Raw genomic sequence first — 26,856 nt, 5'->3', positions numbered from 1 at the left:
GTAGACACTGTTCTTACCCACAGTCCAGTGTTCCCAGCTGAGAGCTACTACCTGTAGGCCTGACTCAAGTCCTGTGTCCTACCCAATATGGCCAAACCCAGGGTGGGGCCTCCCTGCCTCCCCCACAGCTCTCCCCACCCTCCCTCTGACAACATGTTTGGGGCTGGTGCATTTCCCTCAACCCCCACCCCTCATACCCTGACTCACCCCTTCTCATTTCCCTGCTCATCCACTGCTTGGGTCAGGGCTGGGGAGGGCAGGCCTGCCTCATAGACTCAGGGGCCTCTCAGTGGATGGCAGGGACCGCCACCCCACTCTTCCCAGGGTCCACTCCTGAGCCGCCGGCAGCAGTTTACCATCTCACTTGCAGGAGCCTGACTCCCCACTGGGGACTGGAGCGCCTCCCTCTGGAAAGATTGGCCCCTGCAGCAGGTTAGGGCAGGTGCCGCGAGGGGCTGGGGAAGGTGGCTGGGACCCCCTTCCTTTGCGGTTCTCCTGGGCTTCACAGGCAACATCTGTGATGGGCCTCGCAGTCACAGGCCAGCTCAGTAATAGACGCTGCGGCCAGAACGGCACCTCCTGAAGCTGGCTACACCTGGGCAGATCATCATCTTGCGGCTGAGCCACCACAGTAACGAGGCTGCCTTGCTTGTGGCCTCCAATAGCCTGACTTGGTTCCAGTGACCAAGACCCTGTCACAGGGCCTGTCCAGTCAGTATTGATGGCACTTTTCCTGCAAACAGGCAACCCCTCAGTGGGGCAACCTCAGCATCATTCTCCAGCGTGACTCATTCATTTTTATTTCCTGGGAACCCCTGGCGGGAATTCACCAATATTTAAGCCAGATTAGGCCCCTCCCGCAGAGCAGTTTGGAGAAGGCCCGGGCGCCCTGATGGTCAAACAAGAGGAGTCACTTCATCAGTCCCACCGGCCACTCGGAGCCCAAGCTGTGGCTCCCTGCAGGCTCTGGACAAAGGCAGGACTCAGGCGAGGCCCGCTGCTGCGGCTGGCGCTGTGCCTCAGGCCTGCTTTCTGTCCCTGAGAGGTGTTGGTCCCACCCCCTGACCTGCCGGAGAGCCGCAGGCCGGGGAACATGAGCTTGCACACACACAGCCCCTGGGCTTGTCCTCCCCACCCAGGTCTGCCCTCTGGATGTCTACACTCAGGACACCCATAGGTATCTCCGACTCAATGAGGATCTGCCCCTTGGTGCAGGAAATGGCCCCAGCATCCACCTGCAGCCCAGGCCCAACACCAGAAGCTCCCTCATCCTGCTTCCAGTCAATCACAGACCCTGCTAATGCAGAAGCCGGCTCCTACCAGCCTGTGGGGGCCCAGCTCCACATTTCCATCAGCAGCTTGAAATCTGTCATAGTGGGAGACTTCATACCGTGGTATTAGCAAACACTACAACTTAGACGTCCCCCCACCCAGGGAGCCAGTTGTTAAACGTTGACCAGCACACCAGAAATACTCTTCATGTCTTCCTCCACTTTCCACCATCATCCCCTGAGGCCAGGCCTCACACATCTCCTGCCTGGACAAAGGCAGCATCCACTGACCAGCCCTTCTGCTTCTGTGTTCAGCTCTTCATCTCAAAATGGTCCTGAAATTCAAAATAACTCCACCTTAAAGCCCTTCCAGGCTCCCCTCCGACCTTAGGAGATCAGATCTAAGGCCTTCTGCCAGACCATAAGGCCCCTTGCTTGCTGGCCATCGTGGCCCTGCCATTTCTTGACACCCTTTAGTCTACATCCCTTCATCCCATGAGCCCTGCTGTCACTGTGCAAGGCCAAGCTCTGCCCTCATTACCCTCAGGTGCCAACTAACTGTCACTACCTTAGGGAGACCTCACCTGGCGCCCTGGGCATGCTGACAACTCTGGTCACATGCTACGCCCTCCACTGCTGCCATAACACTTGGAATTGCTGTCCATGCCTCCTTTCTTTGCCAGATTGTAAACTTCATGAGGGTAGGAGCCGCAGCCATCCCATTCATGACCAGGACACCGTCACTGGTGCGTGAGACACTGCCTGGTGCATACAGCTGCTCAGTATGCTCTAAGCACTTGCTCTAAGCCACATGCCCTGTGCTCAAAACTGTACAGTGACGTGAACACCCACACTTCCCGTCCAGATAATGCCACATCACACTGCAGGAAGCATGCATGTGTGTGTCTCAGAGATGCAGGAACCAGGATGTGTGATGTAACATAGTATAAGGCATACCATGTCTGGTTCCAGGCAACACGCACCCATGGGGGTGTAGTGTGGAGCATGGCACATGAGTGCTAGGGCCACACACACACCAGGTATGATGGGGGTCAACCCCAAGCTCTGACGGAGGAGAGCTCCGAAGCAGGAGCTGAGGACCCCTCCCTTGTTGCAAAGGCAGGCATGCAGGAAGGGGGGATGCTCGGGGACAACCCCCACCACCACCACTAAGTGATGAGCGAATGGTGGGTGCAGAGCGGCAGGGCAGCTGGAGGGTTCACAGGCCGGGAAACTGGCTGGCTGGCTGAGTGACAGGCAGCTGCAGCGCTCCACTCTGACAGCCCCAAGGGAATTCTCAGCCAAGGCTGAGCTGACAGGGAACTACCCGGATGAATCGTGGATCCTAATCACAGAGGCAAGAGAGTGGAATCACTAAACAAAACAAGCCGTGGTCAGAGCTGTCAGGTGCCCATCAGCCTGAGACAGGAAGATCCGCTTCCTTCCTCGGCAAATGGTCCTGGCGCCCCTGCGCTGGTGCAGGAGCCAGGCGCAGGGAAACTCAGCTTCTGCAAAGGTAGCCCAGCAGGAGCAACCAGCACCTGGTAGCTCCCATAACTCATGGGTTCTCTGCACCCAGCACTGTGTATCACTTCAGCGACACATTTGTGAACCTGAAAAATGGGTATTTTTCTCCCATCTTACCGATAAGGAAACTAAGGTTCACTGAGGTCAAGGTCACACAGCAGTGCTGTCACTCACTCTCTTTGCTTAAAATCCCTTTTAAACATCCTGATCCCTTGTTAAAAGCTATGTCTTCAAGTGGAGTCCCCAGGCAAAGGGAGAGGAAGCCCTTGCTCGGGTCTGGGCCAAAGGTCCGGGGTCACTGTGTGACAGCACTGAGTCTGGCTGTCTTGAAGTAGCAGGAAAAAGCCCCACCCACAGAGGCTGAGGCAGGAGGGGCCCCTGCAGGGCTGCCTGCCACCTCACCCAGGATCCCGTCAGGCCTGAGTCCTGCCTTTCCCCCACAGCCACACTCTGACCACAGAACCACCTCTGGGTTCCAGGAGCAGCTGGGACCTTTGTCCCGGGCAGCACTGCCTACCCTGGGCCCTGGGGAGAGCTGTGACCCAGGCTATGCTCAGAGGCCCTCTCAGAGAGCTTAGTGAGTTGAATTTTCCTGTGAACACAAGTGGAAACTTAAGGCCCTTCAGTGAGGCTTCTCCCATCTGACTTTGATGACTTGAGTCCAGGCTGCCCTCTAATTGCTGAATGTGTTCAAACTTCAGTATTGCATCTAATTTGCATGAATTACTAACCTGCCCAGATGGAGGGAGCTGCTCACCATGAGACAGTTGGATGCCAAGGCAGGGTTTGCTGCTCAAAAGGGGAGAACCTGAGTGGGTGGAAGATTCACCAGAGGAGGTGTGGCCACCTCAAGTCCACAGACCCCACACAGACAGGGTGGGGGGGCCGGACCCCTCACCCAGGGCAGCACCCGTCCACCCCTAGCCACTCAGCTGGCAACTGCTTCCCAGACACACAGACCCTTCTCAGGTTGCCGGGCCAAGCTGGAGAAGCCCCCGCTGGGGTTGATGGACTCCAGCCAGAGCACTGGGCCCGGCTTCTGCGGGGAGAAGCACAATGCCCGTCCTCACCTCCAGGGCCAGCTCTCAGTCCCGGCAGCATCAGCTTTGCGCAAGCATTTATTGAGCTCCTGCTGTGTGCCAGGCATTGTGCCAAGCTCTGTCTGACACAGATGGACAAGACATGGTACACTGAGGACAAATCAGTCCTTCGCTGGTGATCACATGCCCCAACCCTCAGGGGAAGTCTGAGGGTTTTCTCACCTCCTCCAGGATGTCTCTGCCCTGCCTCAGAGCTCCCAAAGTCACATTACCTGCTGTCCTGGGCTGAACTGCACCCCTCTCAAGATGTGTTGAAGTCCCAACCCCTGGGACCTGTGAATGAGACAGTATAGTGTCCTTGCAATGTGATCAATTTAAGATGAGGTCGCTAAGGTGGGCCCTCACTCAGAACGACCGGCGTCCTTGTAAGAAGAGGATATACGAGACAGCCATGTGAAGACAGAAGCGGAGACTGGAATTAAGTTGCCACAACCTGAGGAACATCTGGGGCTGCCAGAAGCTAGAAGGACTTCAGAGGGAACCTGGCCTTGCTGACACCTCCATTTCTGACATCAAGCCTCTGTAACAATGAGAGAATAAGTTTCAGTCATTTTAAGCCACCCCATTTTGTGGTACTTCATCACAGCAGCCCTAGCAAACTAATACACCCCATGTGATGGTTAATTCCATGTGTCAGCTTGGCTGGGCAGCAGTGCCCAGATTTTTGGTCAAACGTCAGTCTATATGTTTCTGTGAAGGTGTTTTTAGATATGATTAACATTTACATCAGTAGCCTTATGAATAAAGCAGATTACCCTCCATAATGTGGTAGGCTTCATCCAATCAGTTGAAGGCCTTCAGAGAAAAAGACTGAAGCTTCCCAAGGAAGAGGGGGTTCTTTCTCCAGACCACTCTCAGATGGGAGCCGTGACATCTGTGCGTCCAGTATCTCCAGCCTTTCTGGGTCTCCAGACAAGAATTCAGACTTTCCAGCCCCCACGGTCATGTTAGCCAATCCCTTAATAAATTGCTCCCTCCCCCACCATATATATATATAACCTAATGGAGGTTAGAAAAGGGCCAGGAGGACTCTGACTACTACAGCCCCTCATTCAGAAACCGTCTGTTCTTGCGGGGCCTGGCAGTTCCTGTCAGGCTTTCTCGCTGACCCCATTGGGCAGCACACCTGCCCTGGCCATGTTGTCCCTGCTTCGCACCTGGTGGCTCATCACCTGGGCATGGAGGAGGCCCTGTACGCTGAGCAGCCATGCAGGGCGGCCCCAGGACATGCAGGCCTGCCTCTCGGCACACATGGGCACAGGAGCTACTTCCTCGTGACCGGGCAGTGGAAACAGCAGAGCAGGGCAACTGTCTGTCCACCAGATGTGACTGACAGGAAGTCTGGGGTGGGGTACTGAAATTTGGGCTCAGGATCTCACACTGAGGGGGACCCAAGGTGCGGTGCGGCCTGGCCGTCAGGGTCTTCCCTGCCCAGGCCAGCCTGAACCCTCTGGAAGCGTGCGGCCTGTAGGCAGCATAAGTGGCCATGTGGGCGGCCAGCTCAGGCAGATGTAGCCACGCAGCATCACCCAACAGAAGGTCCAGGACATGGAAAAGGAGCCAAGGAAACACAGCTCAGTACAGGAAACTCAGCTTCCAAGGACCATGAATCTGAAACTCCCCTTAGGGCAGGGCCTTCAGATTTACACCCACACCCCAAGGCCTCTCCTGGCTTCTTCAGTTCTCTCCCATCTAGATCCCTCTCTGTGGCTCCGAATCCCTCAGGACCCTGCCATTCCCTAGCCATAGTGTTGAGATTCAGGGCCCCCCTACACAGCCTATCAGGGCCTGGGGCTGGAATTTGAGCAGTCAGAGTAGCACTCCCTCTCCTCAAACACGGTCAAGGGCTCATGAGGCACTTCTAGCCCTTTCTAGGCACTTGGGTCCTGTTTGGACCCGTGTCAGTGCCATCTGTATACACAGCCTGACTGAAAGGCTGTTCCCCTGCCCCCAGCCCCACTGGCCTGGGCAGCAGCAACTGAGGCATTTGAATTTAACTCAGCAGGTCTCCTGTGACTCAGAGAGAAGTGGGCAAGGGACCCTGTCCCCAACAGCCCACGAGCCAGTGAAGCCCCTCCCCAGCTCAGACCCAGACCCAGGCCGCAAGGCCTGATGATGAGAAACTGGCCTCACACACCCTCATCGGCCTTTGCCTCCCCTTGGCAGGTAACCAGGAAGCTTCCCTGCCAAACACTCAGAAAAAAACCTTCAGCCAATGAAGAGTTCACGATGCAGAACACACTTGGCAGCCCCAATAACTCATGCCTCGTTTATTCTCACCGATGCTCACTCTTATCATACTGTGTGTGTTTCAACCGCTCTGCACATGTCATCTGTCCAGAAAGAGAAAGTGGTTGTTTTTTTCTTACCGTGCAGGGGGATGAACTTGCTTGCAGATTGTTAACATTGTGTTGAAGGGAGAGGACAGGTAACCCAGACACTGAAGTGGAGCACGTACATGACTGGTCTTGCGATTCCCATCACAGGGCAGGGGTTGGAGAGACAGGGAGACTGGTAACACTGGAGCCTGGGGGCATGGCTTGCATTGCTCAGCAAGCCTACCATTTTCATCTATATTGTACATTTATTTTCAGGCTTGGGAGGGACTGGTGGTGGTTATATTGAGACTAAGCATGCCCCCACCCCGCTCATAAATCCCCCATGGCACCAATACCTTCCTCAGGGGTGCAGCAGAGGCAGGGCCCTTCGCTGCCCCTCTATGGCCTCTCCACGGAGCTGTACAGTGTCCTGAAGGGCAGCCCACTGGGGATGCACAGATCCCAACCTCAGGACGCCCAGGGCTCCTGGCCTTCACTTGCTCAGAGCTGGGGGTGGTCTTGCTTCAGCCTTTATCTGAGCAGTGTGTGCAAGAGCAGCTTCATCCCCTGAAAAAGTAAGGACAGTGGGCCTCCAGCAATGGGGAGAGCCCAGTACATTTTCTTCATTAAGTTTCTGTCTGTATTCCAAAGTGGCCTGTGGGATGGGGTCAGTCTTGGCCCAAAGAGCTGCCATAAGGGAAACAAACAGCTTGTGGCAAACTCAGGCTCCACAAAACATCTTTGTTGAGTTTTTCAAAGGGGGCAATTGTAGCTAGGTTGGCCTTATTGGGTAAAGTGGCCAAGAGGCCAGGAGGCTCACCCGGCCGGGGTGCTGTCCAGCGGGGCCCTTCTCCCAGCTGGTGCCCGGGGCTTGGGCCTGGCCAGCCTTCCCGTGGGCCAACCCTGGAAACTCCCTAGGCTCAGTGCCCTCCTGCCCCATCTGCACAGATCAAATGGGACAGGCCCCACAGCCAGAGGGGCTGCGACCTTGATAAGCACATCCTTGTCCAACTTCACCAGCTGGCAGGATGCCTTTCATAAGTGGCCTCTCAGCCCCACTCATGGCCAAATCTGGCATGACTCATTTGCTCCAGAAAAGGAATATAAATAAGCCCCATTGCACCTTGACAAGTTGACAGGATTGACAAGCAGAGTAAATCCTGGTATCTGCAACTCTCGAGGAGGGCAGGTGATTTAGCAGAGCCAGCTGCCATCACCAGAAGAAAATAATTAAGGAAACCTGGCAGTGCAGAGGAAAACTGAGGGTGCAGTAGGTCCCTTCTGGTAAAGGGATCTGTGGTCGTTGGCTGCAGGAAAAATCCAGACGTGCTGTTAAGAAATGAGTTCAGGAAGCTTGCGCAGGGGATGCACTCTGTGAAGAGGATGAGGAAGGTAGGGGGTGGCCTGAAGAAGGGAAATAGGCTCTGGGAGCTTAATTCTAAAAGGCTCCTCTATCAAAGTGAGGCCCCCACTGCCACACCCTGTGTGTGAGCAGCCAGTCCTTCCTGGAGCTTCCCCTCAGCTTCCGCGGGAGAGTGTGGAAGACCTGCACCAGAGCTCCCTGACGGGCACCACATGCACATGAGCTGGGGAAGATCCGGGATGGTGTGGACACATTGCCCTTTACCTAGGGAAGGACACACCCCTGTTCCCAGGCCAAAGGCATCAAAAAATAATATTGACGCAGAAGAAAGAGGCAACATGCCCGAGTTCCACCTTTGTTTCCATCTCTCTTGGAATTTGAAGAAGGTGCCAGAAGGCTCAGAGAATTTAGGCTTTCCAGCCCAGGGATGACCGCACACCCACCCTGCATGCTTGCTGCTGATTGGAGATGTGTGGGCACATCCTCAGACTGACCACTATGAGGCCAGGGTCACAGCAGTGGCTGAACCTATAAAACTAGACCTCACAGAGGAACTCGGAGGAGTCTTTGGGTCAGGGACGGAGGACGTGGATGTTCCCTCACCAGCTGGGCTCCAGCTACTGGACCTCTGCCAAGTACACAGAGACAGCAGAGGAAGTGCTGGGCCCCAGGCGGCACCCAGAACTCGGTCACGGGTGGTCAGACAAGATGCCCCATTGTGCCAACTGGAAGGTCAAGTCTCTACTTGCTTAAGGGGTGGCTGGTTCTGACTGGGACTGTGGCTTTTCGCAAAGCCTCAGGGCAGAAACATCCACTCACATGGTATAGGACGAGGAAGATACTCTGATGCCTCAGTGGCCAAGCAGGGTTGGGGGAAGGAGGCCAAGACTCTTAAATAGGTTGCCCCAAAGGAAATCCTCTTGTCCTCCCAGGACCTCCCCCAAAACAGACCAAATTAAGTATGAGGCTGAATCCTCTCCTCTGGTCAGAGTCCACCTCCTCAGAGCTTATTTTGCTAGGTGACCCCAGCCCCAGCTCAGGCAAACGGCCTCCTTGGTAGGCAAAGGGGACATTCTGGAGTGTGGGCATCAGTGCACTGTCTTTCCATCTTCCTCCAGTCATAAGTGCCTGCTGGACAATCACTCTGAGCCTGGGCTCTGTCAGCCCTTAGGAGCCCAGGGTAAGCAGGATGTGGCCAGCTCACCCCCAGGGCCAGCTGAGATGACCAAAATCATGCAGTAGGTGCCTAGGTTAGGGAACTTCCCAGAGCAAGTGGGGAGGCCCCAATCCAGTGGAAGGAGTGTTTTCTGTTCCCAGGTCTGGTATGTGCAAAGGCATGGGTGTTAGTGTGTCTCATTCCAAATACAGAAAGTCCACATCAACTAGAGCCAGGGCAGGACTGATGGGGCATAGAAAGAGGATGGGCAGAGCTTCCTGAAGGGTCCTTCCCTGTAACTTAATGACAGTGTGAGGTGAGGGGTGGGCTGTCAGGTCCTTGGCTGCATAGCTCAGAAGGATGTGGACACACCTAGGCAGGGCACCTTTCTAGACCTCCCAGGTCACATCAGGAGGTGAGACACTGAGAAGTGAGCATCAGCTGGGAGCCACATCTTTGCTGCACCTCCATTTTCCATGTGGGTAGGGGAAGCTATACCAGGCCAACACCATCCTCCCATCCTCACCCATGAGCTGCCTTTTCACAGAGCCCACCCTAAGTGCCCTCCAGCCTGGGTGCTACAATCAAGAGCCCATAAGCAGGTCCCTGGAAGCCACATAGTACTTCACCTACTAATACTGTCGTCTCTGTTTGCTTTTCAGGAATAAAGTTCAACATCAGGCCACAGCAGCCAGACAATGTGAGTTCTGAAAGGCAGATAAATCTCGGCATAGCAGCCTGGATAAAGTTGGGGAGGGCAGGGAAGAAAATTTGGAGTGCAGGTTGAATCCATTCTTGGAAAGAAAAATGTGTCCAGTCCTTCCCAGGAGCCTTGGGAACTAAGCCCAGGGCTTTGGACCCATGAATTTCCCTTTCCCTTTGGATGGCGACTTTGACTGTGCTAATAGACGCAGTAAATCTAAGCAGGCTTCCTAAGGCCACCTGCACCCGCAACGGGCATGACCAGGCAGAGGTTCCTGGGAGGCTTGCGCCATCTATTGGCAGGAACTGCACTTGCATCTCAGGCCCCGCAGTCGTCAAGACCACGGCCCGCTAGCTAGAGGAGGGGGCCTTCCAGGACTGGTCGCGCGGCCCAGACCAGAGGGCTCACATCCCGCAGGGTCAGCCCATCTGCCCCCCTCACCTGGGGAAAAAAACAGGCCACACACGGGGTAGGGACCCAGGCCGTGGCCCTCAGTGCCCAGTTGTCCTGCCCACCCCGGTAACCATTTTTCCTTTTGCCCTCAGGACCTCCCACCAGCCATTCCTCAGGATGGTGACTTGAAGGCACCCACAGGGAAGGCCACCCTAGACTTGTCCAGCCGGGCCCCGAGAGGCCCGCACCTGCTGGTGCCTGACCAGCCGCAATCCCACCTAAACACGGGAGCGCGTCTGCGACCCCGGCAGCGCCGCCGGAGGCTGCTTATCAAGAAAATGGCAGCTGCAGGGGCTGTCCCGGCCAACAGCTCGGCACGTGCGTTTGTCAGGCCTGCACCGCGGGCCCTGGACGGCCACTGGGTCCGCCTGCACCAGATCCAGCTGGAGCGCAAGCGGCTGATGCGGGAGGCGTGCGCCAAGTACCGGGCGAGCAGCAGCCGCAGGGCGGTCACACCCCGCCACGTGTCCCGCATCTTCGTGGAGGACCGCCACCGCGTGCTGTACTGCGAGGTGCCCAAGGCAGGCTGCTCTAACTGGAAGCGCGTGCTCATGGTGCTGGCCGGGCTGGCCTCGTCCACCGCCGACATCCAGCACAACACCGTGCACTACGGCAGCGCCCTCAGGCGGCTGGACACCTTCGACCGCCAGGGCATCCTTCACCGCCTCGGCACTTACACCAAGATGCTCTTTGTCCGCGAGCCCTTCGAGAGGCTGGTCTCTGCCTTCCGCGACAAGTTTGAGCACCCCAATAGCTACTACCACCCCGTCTTCGGTAAGGCCATCCTGGCCCGCTACCGGGCCAACGCCTCTCGGGAGGCCCTGCGGACAGGCTCGGGAGTGCGTTTCCCTGAGTTTGTCCAGTACCTGCTGGACGTGCACCGGCCCGTGGGCATGGACATACACTGGGACCACGTTGGCCGGCTCTGCAGCCCCTGCCTCATCGACTATGACTTCGTGGGCAAGTTTGAGAGCATGGAGGAGGATGCCAACTTCTTCCTGCGCCTCATCCGCGCGCCACAGAACCTGACCTTCCCCCGGTTCAAGGACCGGCACTCAGAGGAGGCGCGGACCACGGCGCGGATCACCCACGAATACTTCGCCCAGCTCTCGGCCCTGCAGCGGCAGCGCACCTACGACTTCTACTACATGGACTACTTGATGTTCAACTACTCCAAGCCCTTTGCAGACCTATACTGAGGGCGGCCTGCTGGTCGGAGCACAGAGAGGCACCCAGAGCCGCAGGGCTCTGAGGACGTGAGGAACTGCCATTGCTGGGTGCCACAGGCCCTAGATGGGGACCGAGGCCCAGCCCTTGAATGAGGACCCTGACCCTTATCCCATACCCCTTCCACATTCCAATGCTGAGGAAGATGCTGGGGGTGTGAGCTGGGACCCAAGAGTCCCGGCTACCCACACCCAGCCCAGCCAAGAGTCAGGTTGACCAGGGAATTCTGAGGCCCAGAGGAGGAGGGCCCCAGCGGTTAGGGACTTCCCTTAGCCATTGCCTTGTACCAAACTACACAGTTTGCAGCTTTTCTACAACCCAGGGGGAGGGTCCAAATAAAGCACATGGTTTCCAGAGCAGCAGTGCCTACGCTCTGTGTGTTGGTGTGGTAACACACGGAACCTTCAGGGCGCTGTCCCGGGCTCTGTCTGCCTCCGAGGACAGCCTGAGCCAGGGGCTTGCCGGCCCTGGGAGTGAGGGGAGGGATGACCTGGAGGCCCAGCAGCATTGGCTCTCAGACTCCCCATGCCAGAACTGGGTCCTCTCGTCTCAGTACCAGCACATTCATCCCCAAAGGAGAAGGTGGCCATGTCTCCACGGAGGCCCACTAGGGTCCCTCCCATCAGCGCACTCTGTGTGGGGCCTCCAAGTTCCACCAGCGCAACAGTGAGCTTCCAGACAGGCTGCCACATGGGGCTGCACAAGGATCTCAGTGGGTGTGGCATCACCAGCTGGGGAGCTGTTATCCCTGGCTTTCTGAACCTCTTGCTAAGCAGAAATTTAGCCCGAAGCTGTCATCTGCAGAGAACCCTGTCTCCATTCCCCAGACAAAACCACCTCCCCCATCCCAGGGGGAGTCAGCTCTGGGAGAGGGGCAGGAGAAGCTGTAGAGGAAACTTCTTCAAATCACACATTCATCACACACAGAAATGATTCTGAAATGGTCAAAAGTCAGGGTGATTCTTGGAAAGTCGTGGAGGAGTTGGAGCTTTGAGGGTGGTGTGAAGGTGGCTGTCTGGGGTCTGGTCTGTAATGGGAAGTGCTGCCTGACCATTTCTAGGGGTCTATTTGCCTCCTCTCAGGTTTCACCTCTCTGTCAGCCTGTGTCTGCCGGGAGCCTGCGGCACGCCCCCTGAATCTTTCTGTGGGTCTCTCTGTGCATCTCTCCCAGGAGACTGCTCTCCTTCTGCTCGTGCTTGCTGGGGGAGATGTTGCCAGACCCCAAGAAGGAGCTGCTGCTGGATCCCAGCCAGACTACACCAGCATGCGTTGCTCCGGTTCCCTTTCTGCTTCCACTATGGGCTCTGGAAGCTTGTAAAGGTGGAATGAGTAGCAAGTCTGCCTCCTGCTTGCTCTGGACACATGTGTCCAGGAACCCTGAGCAGGATGAGGCCTTCCCTGGAGTTCCAGCTGTAGTGGCCCCACTATCTGACAGAAGGAACCCAGAGGGGCTGGAAGGAGGCTGTGGGTGTGGAAGAAAGGGAGGAAGATGCCTAGAGGCTCAGAGATCCAGGGGAGCTACCTGTACCTTGACCAAAGCCAGGTCAGCACAAGCCCAGGAACAGCTGTCCTGGGCTATGGTCTGCACAAAGTGAGATAGAAGTCACAGTGCAAAAACAGTGTCTCTGATCATAGATGCATTTGGCGAAGCCTGAGGTGGAGTGTCACTATGTCATTTGCTCAGCAAAGTCACCTGGAAGTGACTTCACCCACTACTGCTGCCTGGAGACAATCAGGATACCTGGGACCATCCTCCCACTGCACGAGCGGAGTGTGTGTGTGTGTGTGTGTGTGTGTGTGTACTAAAGACATCTTTACTTGTGTCATGTCTCAGAGATAGCCAATCCTGAGCTAGGGAGATGACACACACACATGTCCTTCAAAGCGGGGCTTTCCTTCTGGTTGGCAGCAGGAGACACAGCATCTAGGCAATGACTGCTATCACTACCTGATGGCCTCCAGCATGACCTCCTACTAAAGGCCAGAGGCCCAGCTCTGAAACCGCACCTTGCGCCCGTTGAGGTGATGCTGGGCCCAGCTCCAGTCCCCAACCCCAGCCTCAAGCCTCATATAGCCCTAGCACTTGGGGACAGTGGACTCAACTGTGTGTGTGTGTATGTGTGTGTGCGCGCACACGCGCACCAGGGAGAGGGAAGACGGGTGTGAACATGTAAGTCTCTGTGTGTGAGTGATGTGGCAAGTGTCTGTGCATATCTGTGTCTCTGGGGGTGTACATGCGTGTCAGTGGGGTTGGGGAAGGGGCTGTGAACAGTCCTCTCTCTTCTCTGTGACCATGTTGTGCTGCTCCCTCCCCTGCCCATCTCTGCCCCCATTTCCTCTGCTCACCACTTTGTGGGTAAAGTCTGGAGGGAGCCTTCTGGGTCAGGGACCCAAGAAGGGGCCACATGCTCCTTTCAGGGGTCCAGCAGGCCTATCAAGTGAGGGATACAACCACCAAATTCCCAGTGCCCTTCTCAGCTCAGTCCTCCAAACCGGGGCCTCTCTGGGGCAGCCCACCCTGAAGGACCTGCTGGGTCTTTGCCCTCAGAGCAGCGGAGACCTCCCCCAGACATGAGCCCGGCTCTATGAATGGTGGGAGAAAAGAGCCCCAAAACCTAGGGTCCCCACTGGGGCCTGTGAGCCCCAGAAGCCCTGGAGTCCTTTGGGGAAATGAGGTGCAAGGCCCAGCCAGATGGCAAGGTGTGAGATTCTGGCACCTCTGGCCTCCAAGACATGGCCAAGCCCTCTTCCCACCTGCTGTAACCACAGCCTGGCTACCCACCCAGGGGCCCAGGATGAGGCGGTCAGGCAATGGACAGAGGGACAGTCTTCCAGAACCCTCTCTCCTCCCAGGCAGGGCCCATTTGCCAGCTTCATCCTCAGTGCTGAGCCCCCCTGGTGGGATGGGGAGTCCCAGGAAAGCCCTGGGCTGAGGTGGTCTGCTCCACTTCCCCCATCTCCTCCTAGCCCCTTCCTCTCTGGGGAGCACCCCTGGCTAATCAAAGGAATTTCCTTCTGGAGTCTCCCCAACACCCCCACCCAAGTGCACTGGGACCCAGAGCTGGGCACAGGGGACTTAGGGGTGATAGAGAAGGGACCAGAGTGGTATCCAGGAGCTGGGCCCCGCAGTCTGGGACTAAGCAGGGCTGAAATAAACTGCTCCCATCGCTAGGGCTCCCATGCTTGCTGATGGGTACAGTCCCTGGATGAGGAATAAACAGGTGCCCTTGGGAAGGGAGCCCCCCACCTCTGGGTAGGGAGGAGAGTGTGAGAAGACAGTGTCCTCTGGAGGGACCCACTGGCGCAGACTGTGGGGAGGCTCTGGGAAGGGCCTGTGAGAGGCCTGGGCTCTGGTCCCCCCAGCTGGCCGGCCTGGGTGGTGGTGAGGCCTGCACTGCTCCTTAACTCTTCACGCTGCCCAGAAGGGCCCTTTGTAAGACATGGCAGCGGGGTAACCAGAGTTCTGGCTGGGCTAGGAGCAGACCCCCCTGCCCCCTCCCCAACCTCTTGGCCTGACTCAGGAAGGGAGGAGGGCTGCTCCCAAGAGCACTTGAAACTTAGGGAAAAGGCCAAGGCCAAAAGTCAGAGGTCATAGGTCAGAATGAGTCGTTCCGCACCCACACTGAGAGGCCTAGGGCCTGCCAGCCTGAGTCAAGCTCTGACACGGGCCAGGCTGTGTTGGCCTCTCCGGAGGGTGTGTGCCTTGCCCTACTTTACAGGCGAGAAGACCAAGGCCCAGCGAGTCTTGCCCAGAGGAGCTGAGACCTCTGCCACGCAATCGGGCTGGGCGCTCTCACCGCTGTGCCGCCCTCCCCTTCAGCATCGGTGCAGCGCTGCTCGATACAGGGGGTGCTGGAGGGGGGTCGCCGGGGCGCCAGGGCGCGGAGGCGCGGCCGGGAGTAGCTCTCCGCTGGCAGGTACAGCACTTGACCACCAGGGGGCGCTAAGTCCTCGCTCCTGAGCAGCTGCCCGGCATCCCAGCCTGCCCACCAGGTGGCAGCCACACCCCGACTTTGCCGCTCCAGGCGGGGCGGAGCATTCCCCAGACCTTCAGGAGGGGGTCCCCAGCTTCCCACCCGAGTCGCAGATCTTCTGCCCTGTCTCGCTCCCAGCCACGGGGCCACGAGGCTCTGCCTCTCCAGCTATCGGCAGACTTGGGGGCTCACTTTTGAACACACCAGCTCCAGGGATCCCCCCACCCTGCCCTAACACCAAGCCCCGGAAACTGCCAGAGCCCTTCACCCCTCATATGGGCATCCTTGGGCCAGAAGGTCCCAGGAATCGCTCACCTGCGCACACTGGTCGGCAGGGAGGACACAGTGTGGAAGGCCGTGTTCACAGTGGTGTGTGAGTTGCCATCACACCTGCTGGTTTTCCCCCCTCTTTGGCAAGCTTAGACTTGGGGTGCATCCTGACCCACCTTACACCTTGGGCATTTCTCCTTCTGCCACTCGCCTGGCAAAACCCAACCCCGTGGATGCCCCTCCAATCTGTCCCTGAGCTGCAGGAGGAAAGGCTTCCCTAGGCATTCCTTGCAGTTAGGGTCACAGACTCCACAGGCCCGCCACAGTCTGCCGGTGTCTGTCCACTCTCCATGACGGTGACATCAGGCCTCCTGTGATCTCAACCACAATGCACACACATACATACAGTACAATTCGCAAAGGTGCACACCCAGACATGCCCCCACACCACCACACACATGGGGACACAGAGACCCATCCACAGACACACAGATGCAAACACACACACTTGTGAGCTCCCACCTGCAGACGTGCACACAGACCCAGGTGCCCATGGACACAGAACGAACACATCCACAACTCACGGTGTGCATGTCAGGGCAGCTAAATCGAAGGGAAGGACCAGAAAGCCCCTCCTGTCAAAGCGATGCTCCTGCACAGAGCCCTGTTCCCAGCCCTGTCAGAGGTCACCCTCCACTCACTCTCAGATTCTAAGCCCTTTGTCCCTCCTCACAGACATCACAGAGACAATTGTCCCCCTTCTGTGACACCAGGATTGTCAATCAACACACCATCTTAAATTGGAAAAGCCTTAGCCCGCCTGTCCTCCTTCCCAGCTAACACCACCCTGGTCTGCCTCCCAGTCCTGCCACCCAAGGAAATGGCTCCCTTCCAAGTCTTCAGCTATGTCACATTTCGAACCCTCAAGCCCTCTGCCGTCTACACACTCCCTGGACAAGCTCAGCCAGTCTCACAGCAATCTGACTCCCAGATTTGCACCTGCAGCCCTGACCTCCATGGCAGGCTGCCTAGCCCACACCTCTGTCTGTATGTCGTGTCCCACCTGAGCCTCGCATCTCTCCCACCTCAGGCCTGTCCTGCCCTAGCTTTCCCATCCCAGCCCTCCATCCCTGGATCAGCCCTGGACCCCTGCCTTTCCTGCCTGCTATCTCTCTGCACCCAAGTGAATCTGGGATCCAGATACTTTTCTTCCACTCCTGTGCCTTCTTCTTAACCCAAGCTACTGTCATGTCCCACTTAAGGTCCTGAAGCAATAATAAACAATTATGGTATTTACTGGTTTGCCAGGGACTCCTCTAAGCATCTCATATATATTAGCTCATTTAATCCTAATTACAACCCTGTAAGATCCATACAATCATTATCCTCCCCATTTTTTATAGATGAAGAAAATGAGACACGAGAGGTTAAATAATTTGCCTGAGCTCACACAACTTTTAAGAGAATGTTCCAGGATTCAAACCATGGCAGTTTGGCCATGTGTCTACCAACATGCTTCTGTGCAGCATGGAGAAGGTCGGAGCTGGGACCTTCCTAGACATGCATGGTGGAAGGAGAAGAGGGGACAGAGAAATGGTGGCCCAAGGGACCTAGACTAGACAAGGAGGGGCATGAGAAAGGGCTGATGGGCAGAGGGGAGGTGGAAGGTGAGACTCCAATTTGGACCTTGGAGATGGTGCGGCTTCCTTTGGTGACAAAGACAGACTGGCTAGGTCGCAGGGGTGACCAAGATGGGCAGAGGGAAGTCAATGGACAGAGGTGACTTCAGTTCCAGACATACCTCCTTCAGCCTCCTCTAGAGTCCAAAGATGCCATCATCTTATACTCGTGCTTGTACCCAACCCCACCTGGCCATGCCTGTCACCATGTGCCTAAGCAACCCACCTGTCACCTGGGACAGCCTGTGTCTGCCCAAGTGTCTGGTGCCTCTGCCTGCCTGGGTGGGTAGCAGTTGGCAGGGCAACAAGTCAGGCCTCTCCTTGGGGTGCAGAGCCTGGGAGTGAGGGACGGGGTGGGGGGTATGGAACCCAGGGCTGCAGACACTTGGAACCTGTCATGGGGAGAGGTGTGTGAAGGGCAATGCCCTGCAGACCCAGGGCAGAGAACCCTGCTGGGTAGGACAGGGCAGGGTGGGCAAATGCAGGCCAGGAGGGGCAGCCACATTCTTATTCTCTCAGCCCTTGTGTGGAATTTTACTTTTCCTTTTATTTATTTCTTCTTCTTAAATCCTGTTTCTTTCCCCGAGGCACCTAATCTATTATTTAACATTGGATTGTGCGATTGAAACTCCCAGGCAAATTGAAAATTATTTGTGTTTGAGGTTTCAGGCATGAGTCTGAGGCAACTATTTCTGGGAGATCCCAGGAACCTGCACGCAGGTGCAGACCCCACACCCCTGCTCCTTGAAGGGGCTGGGTGGAGGGGGGCGGGTGTCTGCAGGCCCAGCAGGCCTGGCTGCCCAGCTCAGTGCAGGCCTCACGCACCCAGAGTGCACAGCTCAGGGGTCATTCATCTCCACGTGGCATTTCACTGGGGAAATGCTGTCAACACCTCCCACCGGCCAAAGTCCTTGGGGGCCGAGCAGGTGCAATCAGTCACCCTGGCCCTGCACCCACCCTGGGGAAAAGGCCTCCGTCACATGAGAATTAATGACACAGGGACAAGGGCTCACCATCATTTTTCAGAGGTTGGGCAATCCAAGGAATTGCAGCCAGGGCTGCTAGCCTTAAAGGGATCCTTGGGGAGCAAACCAAGATAGATGGTAACTAAGGGGTGGGGCTTGGGGTGGGGCTGAGGGACCTGACCTGGGGAGCTTAGGGACCGGGCCTTCTGGACTGCAGCTGTGCACCAGAGCAGGGGCTGAGAGGTGTGACCTCACAGGGCTGGCTCCAAGGACCTGAATCAGGACCACCCCTTAGGTGGGGTGGGCTTCAGCCCGGGGCAATGTGCACAGACACGGGTGTGGAGCCCTGTGGTGGGGCGACAGGTGCCAGGTCAAGTAGAACCTTGTAGGCTGTGACGAGGAGGTTGGATCTGGTGCCTGAACAATGGGAAGCCACTGAAGGGCTTTGAGAAGGACACAACATGGTCACGTCTGCATATCAGAAAAGATCAATAATGAGGCAGGGCAGCCACTGACATGCACCCACTTGACATTTTCTGAGTGGTCATGTGTCAGGCGCTGTGCTGGGCACTGCAGACACCTGGTGAGGACACACATGTGCCTCTGGCCCAGACCAGGGCCCAGCATCTGGAGTTATAGAGAGGCTTGGGGTTCCCCCACACTCAGATGGGTCACTAGAGCTTCTGCTGCCCCTTCAGAAGCACTAGACAGGAAAGACTCAACCTGGCCCAGCCTGCTGCCAGCCCCTGCCACAAACCCAGGGCCCTATGTTCAGCATCCCCCTCAGCACCCCTCGCCTCTGTGTCCTCTGACTCCCCAGGCCCTGCAGAGTGTCTGGCACCCAGACTGAGCCACTGGATACACGTAGCCACATCACCTGCCTTCTTCCCACCCTTGATGCACAGCCAGGCCAACAAGGGGCTCAGGCTAACATGCTTACATTTTGCTTAAGTATAACTTTACTCCCCACAGAAAACCTATCACCTGATTGCAGATCACACACACATGTGCACACACACGCACACAAACACACACACTCAGTTCCCAAGGAAAGAATGTAAAGGCCACATGTTAGATAAGAATGACAAGAACCAGAGTTTGCAAAAGCCAGGGCCTTGGTAGCAAGTCTAAGAAATCTGTTGGCAACAACTGCAGGTGAAGGAGAACCTTACAAGGGTCTAGTAAGGTGGGGACACACACAGCCGGGCTTCAGGAGCCCAGGGCCTGGGACCCTGAGCGCCAGCAAGGCTCTCTCTATCAGGCTCACCTCCACTCGGTCTGTGGGCTATTTCATGCTTTTCTGTCCCATTGTGGACCCACTTCCTCTGCTCTTTCTGTGCCCCTGGCAGAGAAGCAGGCAGTGCAGTCACTGTGGGTCCTGCTGCCCAGGGAGCAACCGGTCCTTCCTTTCCAGTCCTAACCCCAGGGAGACTCCGATGGAGTTAGGTCTCTAGAGCTCTGTCCCGCGGAAGCTCCAGGCACAGGGGCGAGGACGTGCAAAGAAAGTGTTTGTTGCAGCGTGGTGTGAACTATCAAAGGGCCAGAAACATCGTCAGTGGGGAAATGAGTGGACAAAGTGTGATCTATTCATGCTACCAAACTCAATGTGTCCACTTAATTAAGAAAGCAGTACATCCTTTCATTCATTTAACAAATACCTCAGTGTGTACACTGCTCAGTGAAGAGGACACAACAGTGAAGACGACCATCCCTGCTTTTCAGAGCTCCAGCTGCCTGGAGAGTCTGACTGATGACATAGTAACACCCGCAGGTGTAGCATCGTGACCTTCAAAGCTCCAGTGGAAAGGACCTAGACAAGGATGTCAGGGAACGCTTCCTGCAGGGAGTGGCCATGCAGCCAAGAGGACCACTGGGAGAGGAAGGGAAGAACATGTGTGAACGTCCTGGGGCCAGGCAAGGGGCAGAAGAAGGTTGCTGGGGCTGGAGCAAGAGGTGTGGGAGATGCCATGATGTGCCACCCAGATCCTCTTCAGGAATGAAGGGCTGCTGGCAGACAGTCCTCCCCTGCCAGCCCGGTTAAGGGACTGCCCAGGCTAAAGATAGTTGCTCGCCTGAGGTCACACCGCACCCAGTGACTAAGCAGCTTGGTAACTGAGAGGCCCAGCGTCCTCAGCCAGCAATTCTGAAGGCTCACTTCAAAGTTTCACATGCACAGAGCAATAGGCTCCCCAGAAGATGTCCAAGCCCTCATCCCCCAAACTCATGAATATGGTAGTATACATGCCAAAAGGGATTTTTCTGCTATGATTAAGGATCATGAGATGGGGAGATTAGCCTGGATTATCCAGGTGGCCCAGTGTAACCACAAGCTCCATATAACAGGGGGGCAGAGGAGTCAGTGTCAGAGAGGGAGCGCCAGCAGAAGCAGAGGTCAGAATGAGAGAAGAAGGAGCCATGGACCAAGGAGCCTAGGAAGCCTCTAAAAACTGCCAACAGCCAGGAAACATGTTTTTTCCAGCCTCCAAAAGGAACACAGCCCTGCTGATCCATTTTCGACAATTGAACTCCAGAACTGCAAGAAAATAGACATCGGTGTTTGTGGGCATGTGTTCCAGCAGCAGTAGGAAATGAACACAGCATCAGAACCCAGCTTCTCCCAGATCCTGCTCTCCTGCCCCATTCCACAGGCGGTGACCCCGGGCCCCTCCCCACCCAGTAAGCCTTGTGCATGCTACTGATTTCTGCTTCCCAGGGACCCCCTCTCACTGACCCCACAGTTGTGAGCCACAGGCAGGCCAGCAAGCAGGTGCTGGGTGGGGTTTGGGAGCAGATTCGCCCAGCTCACCTGCCTGACTGCAGTGGTACACGGGGCACAGGTAGCCACTGTGCAAATGTTAAAACTTGCACCATCAGTGAATTGGGATGGTTCACCTGTGGGAGGAAACGCGATGCTGAGGGCAACTTATACTTGAGAAATATCAGGGAAAGGCAGAAAGCAGTGGAATTAGGTGGCTCTTGCTAAATTTGACTAACATTTTAAGAAAAGATAACAAAAGGCTGAGAGCAGTTAAGAGCTAAGTGTGGACATTGGAAGGCCTCCGTGGTAGCACCTAAGGTCCTCAGTCCCCTGTAGTGAGAGGAGAGAGAAAGCAGAGGACCTCAGAGCAGCCAGTTTCCACAGAAGATGAAACAACCTAAGCGGGTCTGCTGTGCCCGGGCCTAGTCTGCTAGGGCAAGAAGGGCACCCTGACTCTTCAGATGGGACTTCTGAGTTGATGCACTTGAAAATTTTAAATTCCCAAATCACCTTGAACTTTTTGAGCCTACAGCCCACAGGTTCTGGCAGGAGCCGTGAGAGCACAGGTGGGACTGGATTCTGAAGATGCTTAGTTCAGGGTCAGGTGTGGGTAGGGGGTGGGTGGAGGCACATAAGGTTAAAGTAGGTTGGTACACTTACCAGTATGAGAGCACTTCCCTGGGACACAGGGTTCGATATCCTAGCAAGGGCTACCGGAGGTGGGACAAAATAGCTGCCAGGATGGGTCCTATGAGCAAAAAGTAATGGCCTGTACTTAGAAATTCCTGTGTTTTTGTTAAAAAGGGTACTAAAGGGCTCTGAACAGCGGGCATGCTGAAGTGAATGCACTACATAAGGCCAGGAAAAAGTGGTAGAGGACAATGCTCTTCAGAAGAGCCTGTGGATAACCACTTACCAAAGGAACAGGGAACACGCCGGTGAGAGGAGTGCCAGCGCCACCAAGGGCAGGTGACAGCTCGCCTCTGCAGGCCAGGGCCGGGGGAGGAGAGGCTCTCATGGCACGTAGATCACTGATAGCAGTGAGGGCAAGAGAACTTCAAAACCATAGAGGTGTAGCAGTGATATTTCCCATCCAAAGCAAGGTGGGTTACAATCAATGTGCTGAGTGGTCAGGGCAGAGTGACAGCCAAAGTGGCCCAGCCTGCCGAGAATCAAGGAGCTGGTTAATAGAACCAAATGTTCCCAGGGGCAAAATAGATGGGTAGCCAACAAATGTACTACTCAAGCTGCACCAGCAAGGAAATCAAGAATAGATAATCAGGAGCCTACGGGCAATCCTCCCAATAAAAAGCAGTCATGGTTCCTTGCCCAGTTCTAGACTTGAGCCAGTTTTCAGACCAGGAGCCCAGTGACTAAAGGTGAGATCAAGCCCCACTGAAGAAAGTCTAGCTAGTAATCATGACTGCAGTCACCCTCCAAAGGCTACCTGGGGAAAGAGGAGACCCAAACAGTCCAGGGCTGCTGGAGAAGGTCTGACCTGCTATCGCTGCGGTGAGATCTGATACATCACCGTGGTGGCCCTCCATTAGAGTGGGGGGTTGGGTATAAGAACAAGTAATAAAATGGAATGCTGGCACAGGTCTGGCTCACAGTGGGTCTACCACATCTGTGTATTCACCCACTGGTCATCTTTCCTCTCTCCAAATGTGCAATTAGAATAGACATAGTAGTTGTCATGACTCCTACACTGATTCCTGCAGGGTAAGAGTTTTGTAGTGGGGCAGGCAAAGAAGAAGCCTCTTTAACTGCCCTCCACCCCTTCGAAGATAGTAAATAAAAACCGATATTGCATCCTGGGAATGTGGTGGGTAGCAGGCGGCAGATACTGAAGTTACTCTTTAAAACCTAAAGGACCTAAGGGAGTGGTCTCCAATATAGTTCCCCTGACTCAACCAGTTTGGCACCTGCACAAACAAGACAGACCCTGGAGGATGACAGTGGACCACTGCAACTCAGCCAAGAACTAGTCAGAATCACAATTTCTATGTCAAATGTGGTATTCTTCCTAGCACAAATTATCACAACCTCAGTATATGGTATTTGGCCATTGATCTGGCAAATGCATTCCTTTCTATCCTTATCAGAAAAGAGGATCAAGGAAAGTTTGTATTTATTTGGAATGGATAACAGTACACATTTCCAGTCTTGCCCCAGAAATATGTGTTTTGCCCTAGAAATATGTTACCTTTCCAGCCCTCTGTCCAGCTACAGGCTCAAAAGATCTGGATTGGCTAGACATCCTACAGAATATCATATTGGTCTGCCATTTCAATAACCTCATGTTAATCAAAATGAATGACCAAGAAGTGGCTAGTGTATTGTAGGCCTTAGTAAGACCTGTGCACTCCAGAGCATGGGGAAATAAGCCCAGTAGATTTTCAGGGACCTGTCCTATCAGTAAAAATTTTAGAAACTGCAGTAGTCAGGGCATGCCAGGACAACCAAAGTGAAGGAGGATAATGGCCCCTTGCACCTCCCACCACAAAGAAGGAAGCACAATGCGGTAGGCTTCCCGGGTTCTGAAGGCTTAGTCCACACCCAGGAATACTCCAAACCACATACCAGGATGCATGAAAAGCTGCCAGCTTTGAGTCAGTCCAGAGCAGAAAAAGGCTTTGCAGCAGTACCAGGCTGTGGTGCCAGAGGAACTGACTTGGACTCTTTGGCCCAGAGGACCCTGGGGTACTGGAGGTATCAATGTTGGGAAAAGTCACCATGTAGAGTTTTTACCTAATGTCCAAGAGACAATTATAGTGCAGACTCTTAAGGTTCTGTCACAAGGCCATGCCATGTGGGGAATTGTAAATCTTCTGAAAAGTAGTTCCTGGCGTGCTATGGGCCCTGGTATAGACAGTACCTGACTGTGGCCATGAGACACCAAGTGAAAATGCAGCCACAGCAGTCTGTCTTAGTCATTCAGGCTGTTAAAAGAAACATACCATACACTGGGTAGTTTATAAATAAAAAATATTTATTTCTCAGTTCTTCTGGAAGCTGGGAGATCCAGTCCAACATCACGATAACAGCACAGCTGAGTGAAGGCCATCTTTCTGGTCCCCAGTCAGCATGCTTTCACTGTCCCCACGTGGTGGAAGGGGCCTGCGATCTCTCTGAGCTTCTTTTATGAGGCACTAGTCCTTTTCGTGAGGGCTCCACCCTCATGACTTAAGCATCCCCTAAAGGCCCCACCTCCCAATACCATCCTCTTTGGGGGTTAGAACTTCAACATACAAATTTGGTGGTGGAGGGGACGGCTGGGTTGTGGGGGAGAGTACAGAGGGACAAGCATTCACACCATAGCACTGCCCGTCATGAGTTGAGTTCTGTCAGAATCACCAAATCAGAAGGTCACAGGGACACAAAAACGTCCATCATAGGACAGAAAGGATACATCCAGGTTTATCTAGGTGTGAGCAAGATGGGAGGCCAAAAGCAAGATGGGTGAGCAAGTAACCCAGACTCCCTTGTTAGCCACCCCTGCTGTACCAAGGTCCCTCCCTTATGGCCACATGGTTGAGGGGCGGGTATGACTGGCTGATGAAAGAAAGAAAAGCCAGAGCTTGGCTCTGGATGAAAGTAAAAAATGAATGGTGTCTGTACTGCAGCCCCACTCGGGTGGCCCTGAGAGATGGTGGTAAAGTGAAAATCTTCCCAATGGGCAGAGTTCCAGGCAAAGCACCTGAGACTGGTCAGGGGCCTGGAAGGACAATTGAGAAGAGGGGACAAGGCTGTGGGGGCAGTCACGTGGATGGGCCTGGCACAGAGTGTGAAGCTTGTGGTCTTACGTGTTAACCCTCCTTGGAAAGCACCCATCGTGGAAGAGGTACTAAGTGACCAATTCAACCAGCTTCTGTCCTTGGCCTCTTCACTGCTGACACAAAGAGCACATGAGAGGAACAGCCGTGGTGGCAGGGAGGGAGGCTCTGAACAGGTTTAACAGCCTCCGTTCTCGTCACAAAGCTGATGTAGCTACTGCTGCTGCTGAATGTCCAATCTTCTTGCAGCAGATCACAACACCGAGTCCCAGATGCAGTGCCATTCCTCGAGGACACAAACCAGTCCCCTGGTGGCAAGGTGACCACACTGGATCCCTTTCATCCTGGAAGGAGCAGTGATTCATTTTGTCAGGAATAAACACATATTCTGGGTACAGGTTTGCTTTTCCTGCCCGCAGGGCCTGAGCCAGACCACTGTCCAAGGATTTACAGAGTATTTGATGTACCAGCACAGGACCCCACGTTACACTGTGTCAGATAAAGGGAGCGACTTTACAAAAAGGTCATATCACTTACTGTAGCTCTCTGAATCTGCCAATCTGATAAAGCAACAGAAGGCCTATTACAAGCACAAAGTGCCAGCTCAGACATGATGTTTTGCAAAGATGTGGTGCCTTCTCAGAGCAAAGTGTACAGTTTAAATCAGCAATAGGCTGACCTTGGTCTACTCATGCGTGGTAAGCAGAATAATGACCCCTTCCCCAAAGACGTTCATGTTCTAACTCCAAGAACTATGAATTCACAACATTCCCTCACATAACGGAAGGGACTTGGCTGATGGGATTGAGTTAAGGATCTGGAGATCGTGCGATCATCCTGGATTATCTCAGTGGGCTCAACATCCTTGTAAGTGGAAGAAGGAGGCAGGAGAGTGTCTGAGTGATGCAGTGCGAGAGAGACCCAAGCAGCCATTGCTTGCTGTGAAGCTGGAAGGGAGCCAGGAGGTAAAAAAAAAATGCAGCAGCTTCTGGGGTCTGGAGAACGAAAAGAAATGGATTTTCCCCTAGAGCCTCCAGGAGGAATGCGCCTGCCAACAGCTTGACTTTCAGCCTAGTGAGACCCACCTCAGACTTCTGACCTCCTGAACTGTAAGATAATAGATTGATGATGTTCTAACCCACCAAGTGTGTGGTACACAGTAGCAATAGGAGATTAATGCAGTGTGTCATAGCTGGGGGGGCCAGGGAACCAGGGGGTGGAAGTCAGTGCGTCCTGCCTACCGTCGCTCCTAGCCACCCACTGGGGGCATTTGTGCTTCTCATTCCCACAACCCTGGGCTCTAAGGGTTTAGAGTTCGGGTTCCAACGAGGAATGCTTCTGCTGAGAATACAGCAAGTTTCATGAAGTGCAAGCTATGCATGCTGCCTGAGCCCTTTAGGGTCCTCCTGCCAAGGGAGCAGCAAGCGAGAAGAATCCCCAGCTTGTCAGGGGAATGAACCCAGTCGTCAGAAAGAAGTAGCATTGTTTTGTACACTGTGGGCACATGGGAAAATGTATCTGATGCCTAGTTAATCCATTTTGGTGATTCTTGGTTACTTCCTTACCCAGTTTTGACAGGAAATGGACAAGGTAGCAAGTCTGGCCTGAGAAGGTCATGCTGGCCAAGGCGTCAGACCCCTCAAGGATGAGGGTCTGGTTACTCTATCAGGTAAGCCCCCAAGGTCAGGAAAGTTGTTAGCTGAGGGTGTGGGAAACACACGCAGAAGGCCGGAGGAGAGTGTCGGTTGTCACCTCAAGGCTAACCGCAGCCATGGGGACCCGTAGTTAATCCCACTAGCCTTCCTCTTCCCTTCTCCAGGGGGAGCACCCCAGAAGCCTGGAGGGCCTGCTCCCAGAATGCCTGTGGAGTGGAGCCCGGTCAGGCAGGGGATGGACTGTGTTGGACACTGTGGCCCACCACCCACATCCACCTTCAGTAATGAAGAGCTCATGCTCCCAGCTTCTTGGAGGGCTGCCTACAGAAAGCCTTCAGCCTCCAGCTCCCATGAAAGAATGCCTCAGGTGAAGAGTGATGCCCCATGCAAGATGGCACCCCATGTCCAGTGACATCCGGCAATCAGTATGGCGCACTGAGGCCCCGCCCACTCAGCCCAACTGGGGGACAACTCTCCTCCTTGCAGGGCCAGCTGAGGCCCTCGCTGAGACTGCATGGGAGCTCAGATTCTCTCTGCCCACTCTGCTCTTGCCTTCCTTTTCACAAATGTTGACATGGAAAGCACGCCCTAATGGATCTCCTGTAATACTCTCCCCCTCGGACCCTGCTTCCCAGGGAGCCAATGTGCAACAGAGCGTGAT

General features: G+C 54.9%; 1 protein-coding gene and 1 long non-coding RNA gene across 3 annotated transcripts in view; one reads left to right on the top strand and one right to left on the bottom strand.

The window, feature by feature from the left end:
- Window positions 1-11,470, top strand: part of CHST8 (carbohydrate sulfotransferase 8) — a 114,249-nt gene extending 102,779 nt beyond the window's left edge. For both annotated transcript variants that reach the window (XM_017655591.3, XM_037021387.2), the window contains exons 3-4: window positions 9,398-9,435; window positions 9,984-11,470. In XM_017655591.3, the coding sequence (XP_017511080.1) occupies window positions 9,398-9,435; window positions 9,984-11,090 (1,145 nt within the window). In that variant the 3' untranslated portion in view covers window positions 11,091-11,470. The remainder of the gene's footprint in view (window positions 1-9,397; window positions 9,436-9,983) is intronic.
- Window positions 6,154-16,071, bottom strand: LOC140847042 (uncharacterized). The gene is made up of 3 exons (XR_012126640.1): window positions 15,947-16,071; window positions 6,573-6,783; window positions 6,154-6,231 (listed from the first exon to the last, which is right to left on the bottom strand). It is a non-coding gene; the product is annotated as an uncharacterized lncRNA (long non-coding RNA).
- Window positions 16,072-26,856: the final 10,785 nt, after the last annotated feature.

This window comes from Manis javanica, chromosome 17 (assembly GCF_040802235.1).
Source record: "Manis javanica isolate MJ-LG chromosome 17, MJ_LKY, whole genome shotgun sequence".
In the NCBI taxonomy this organism is placed as follows: Eukaryota; Metazoa; Chordata; class Mammalia; order Pholidota; family Manidae; genus Manis; species Manis javanica.
The sequence above is the reverse complement of the archived record's forward strand: the minus strand, read 5'-3'. Positions and strand labels throughout refer to the sequence as shown.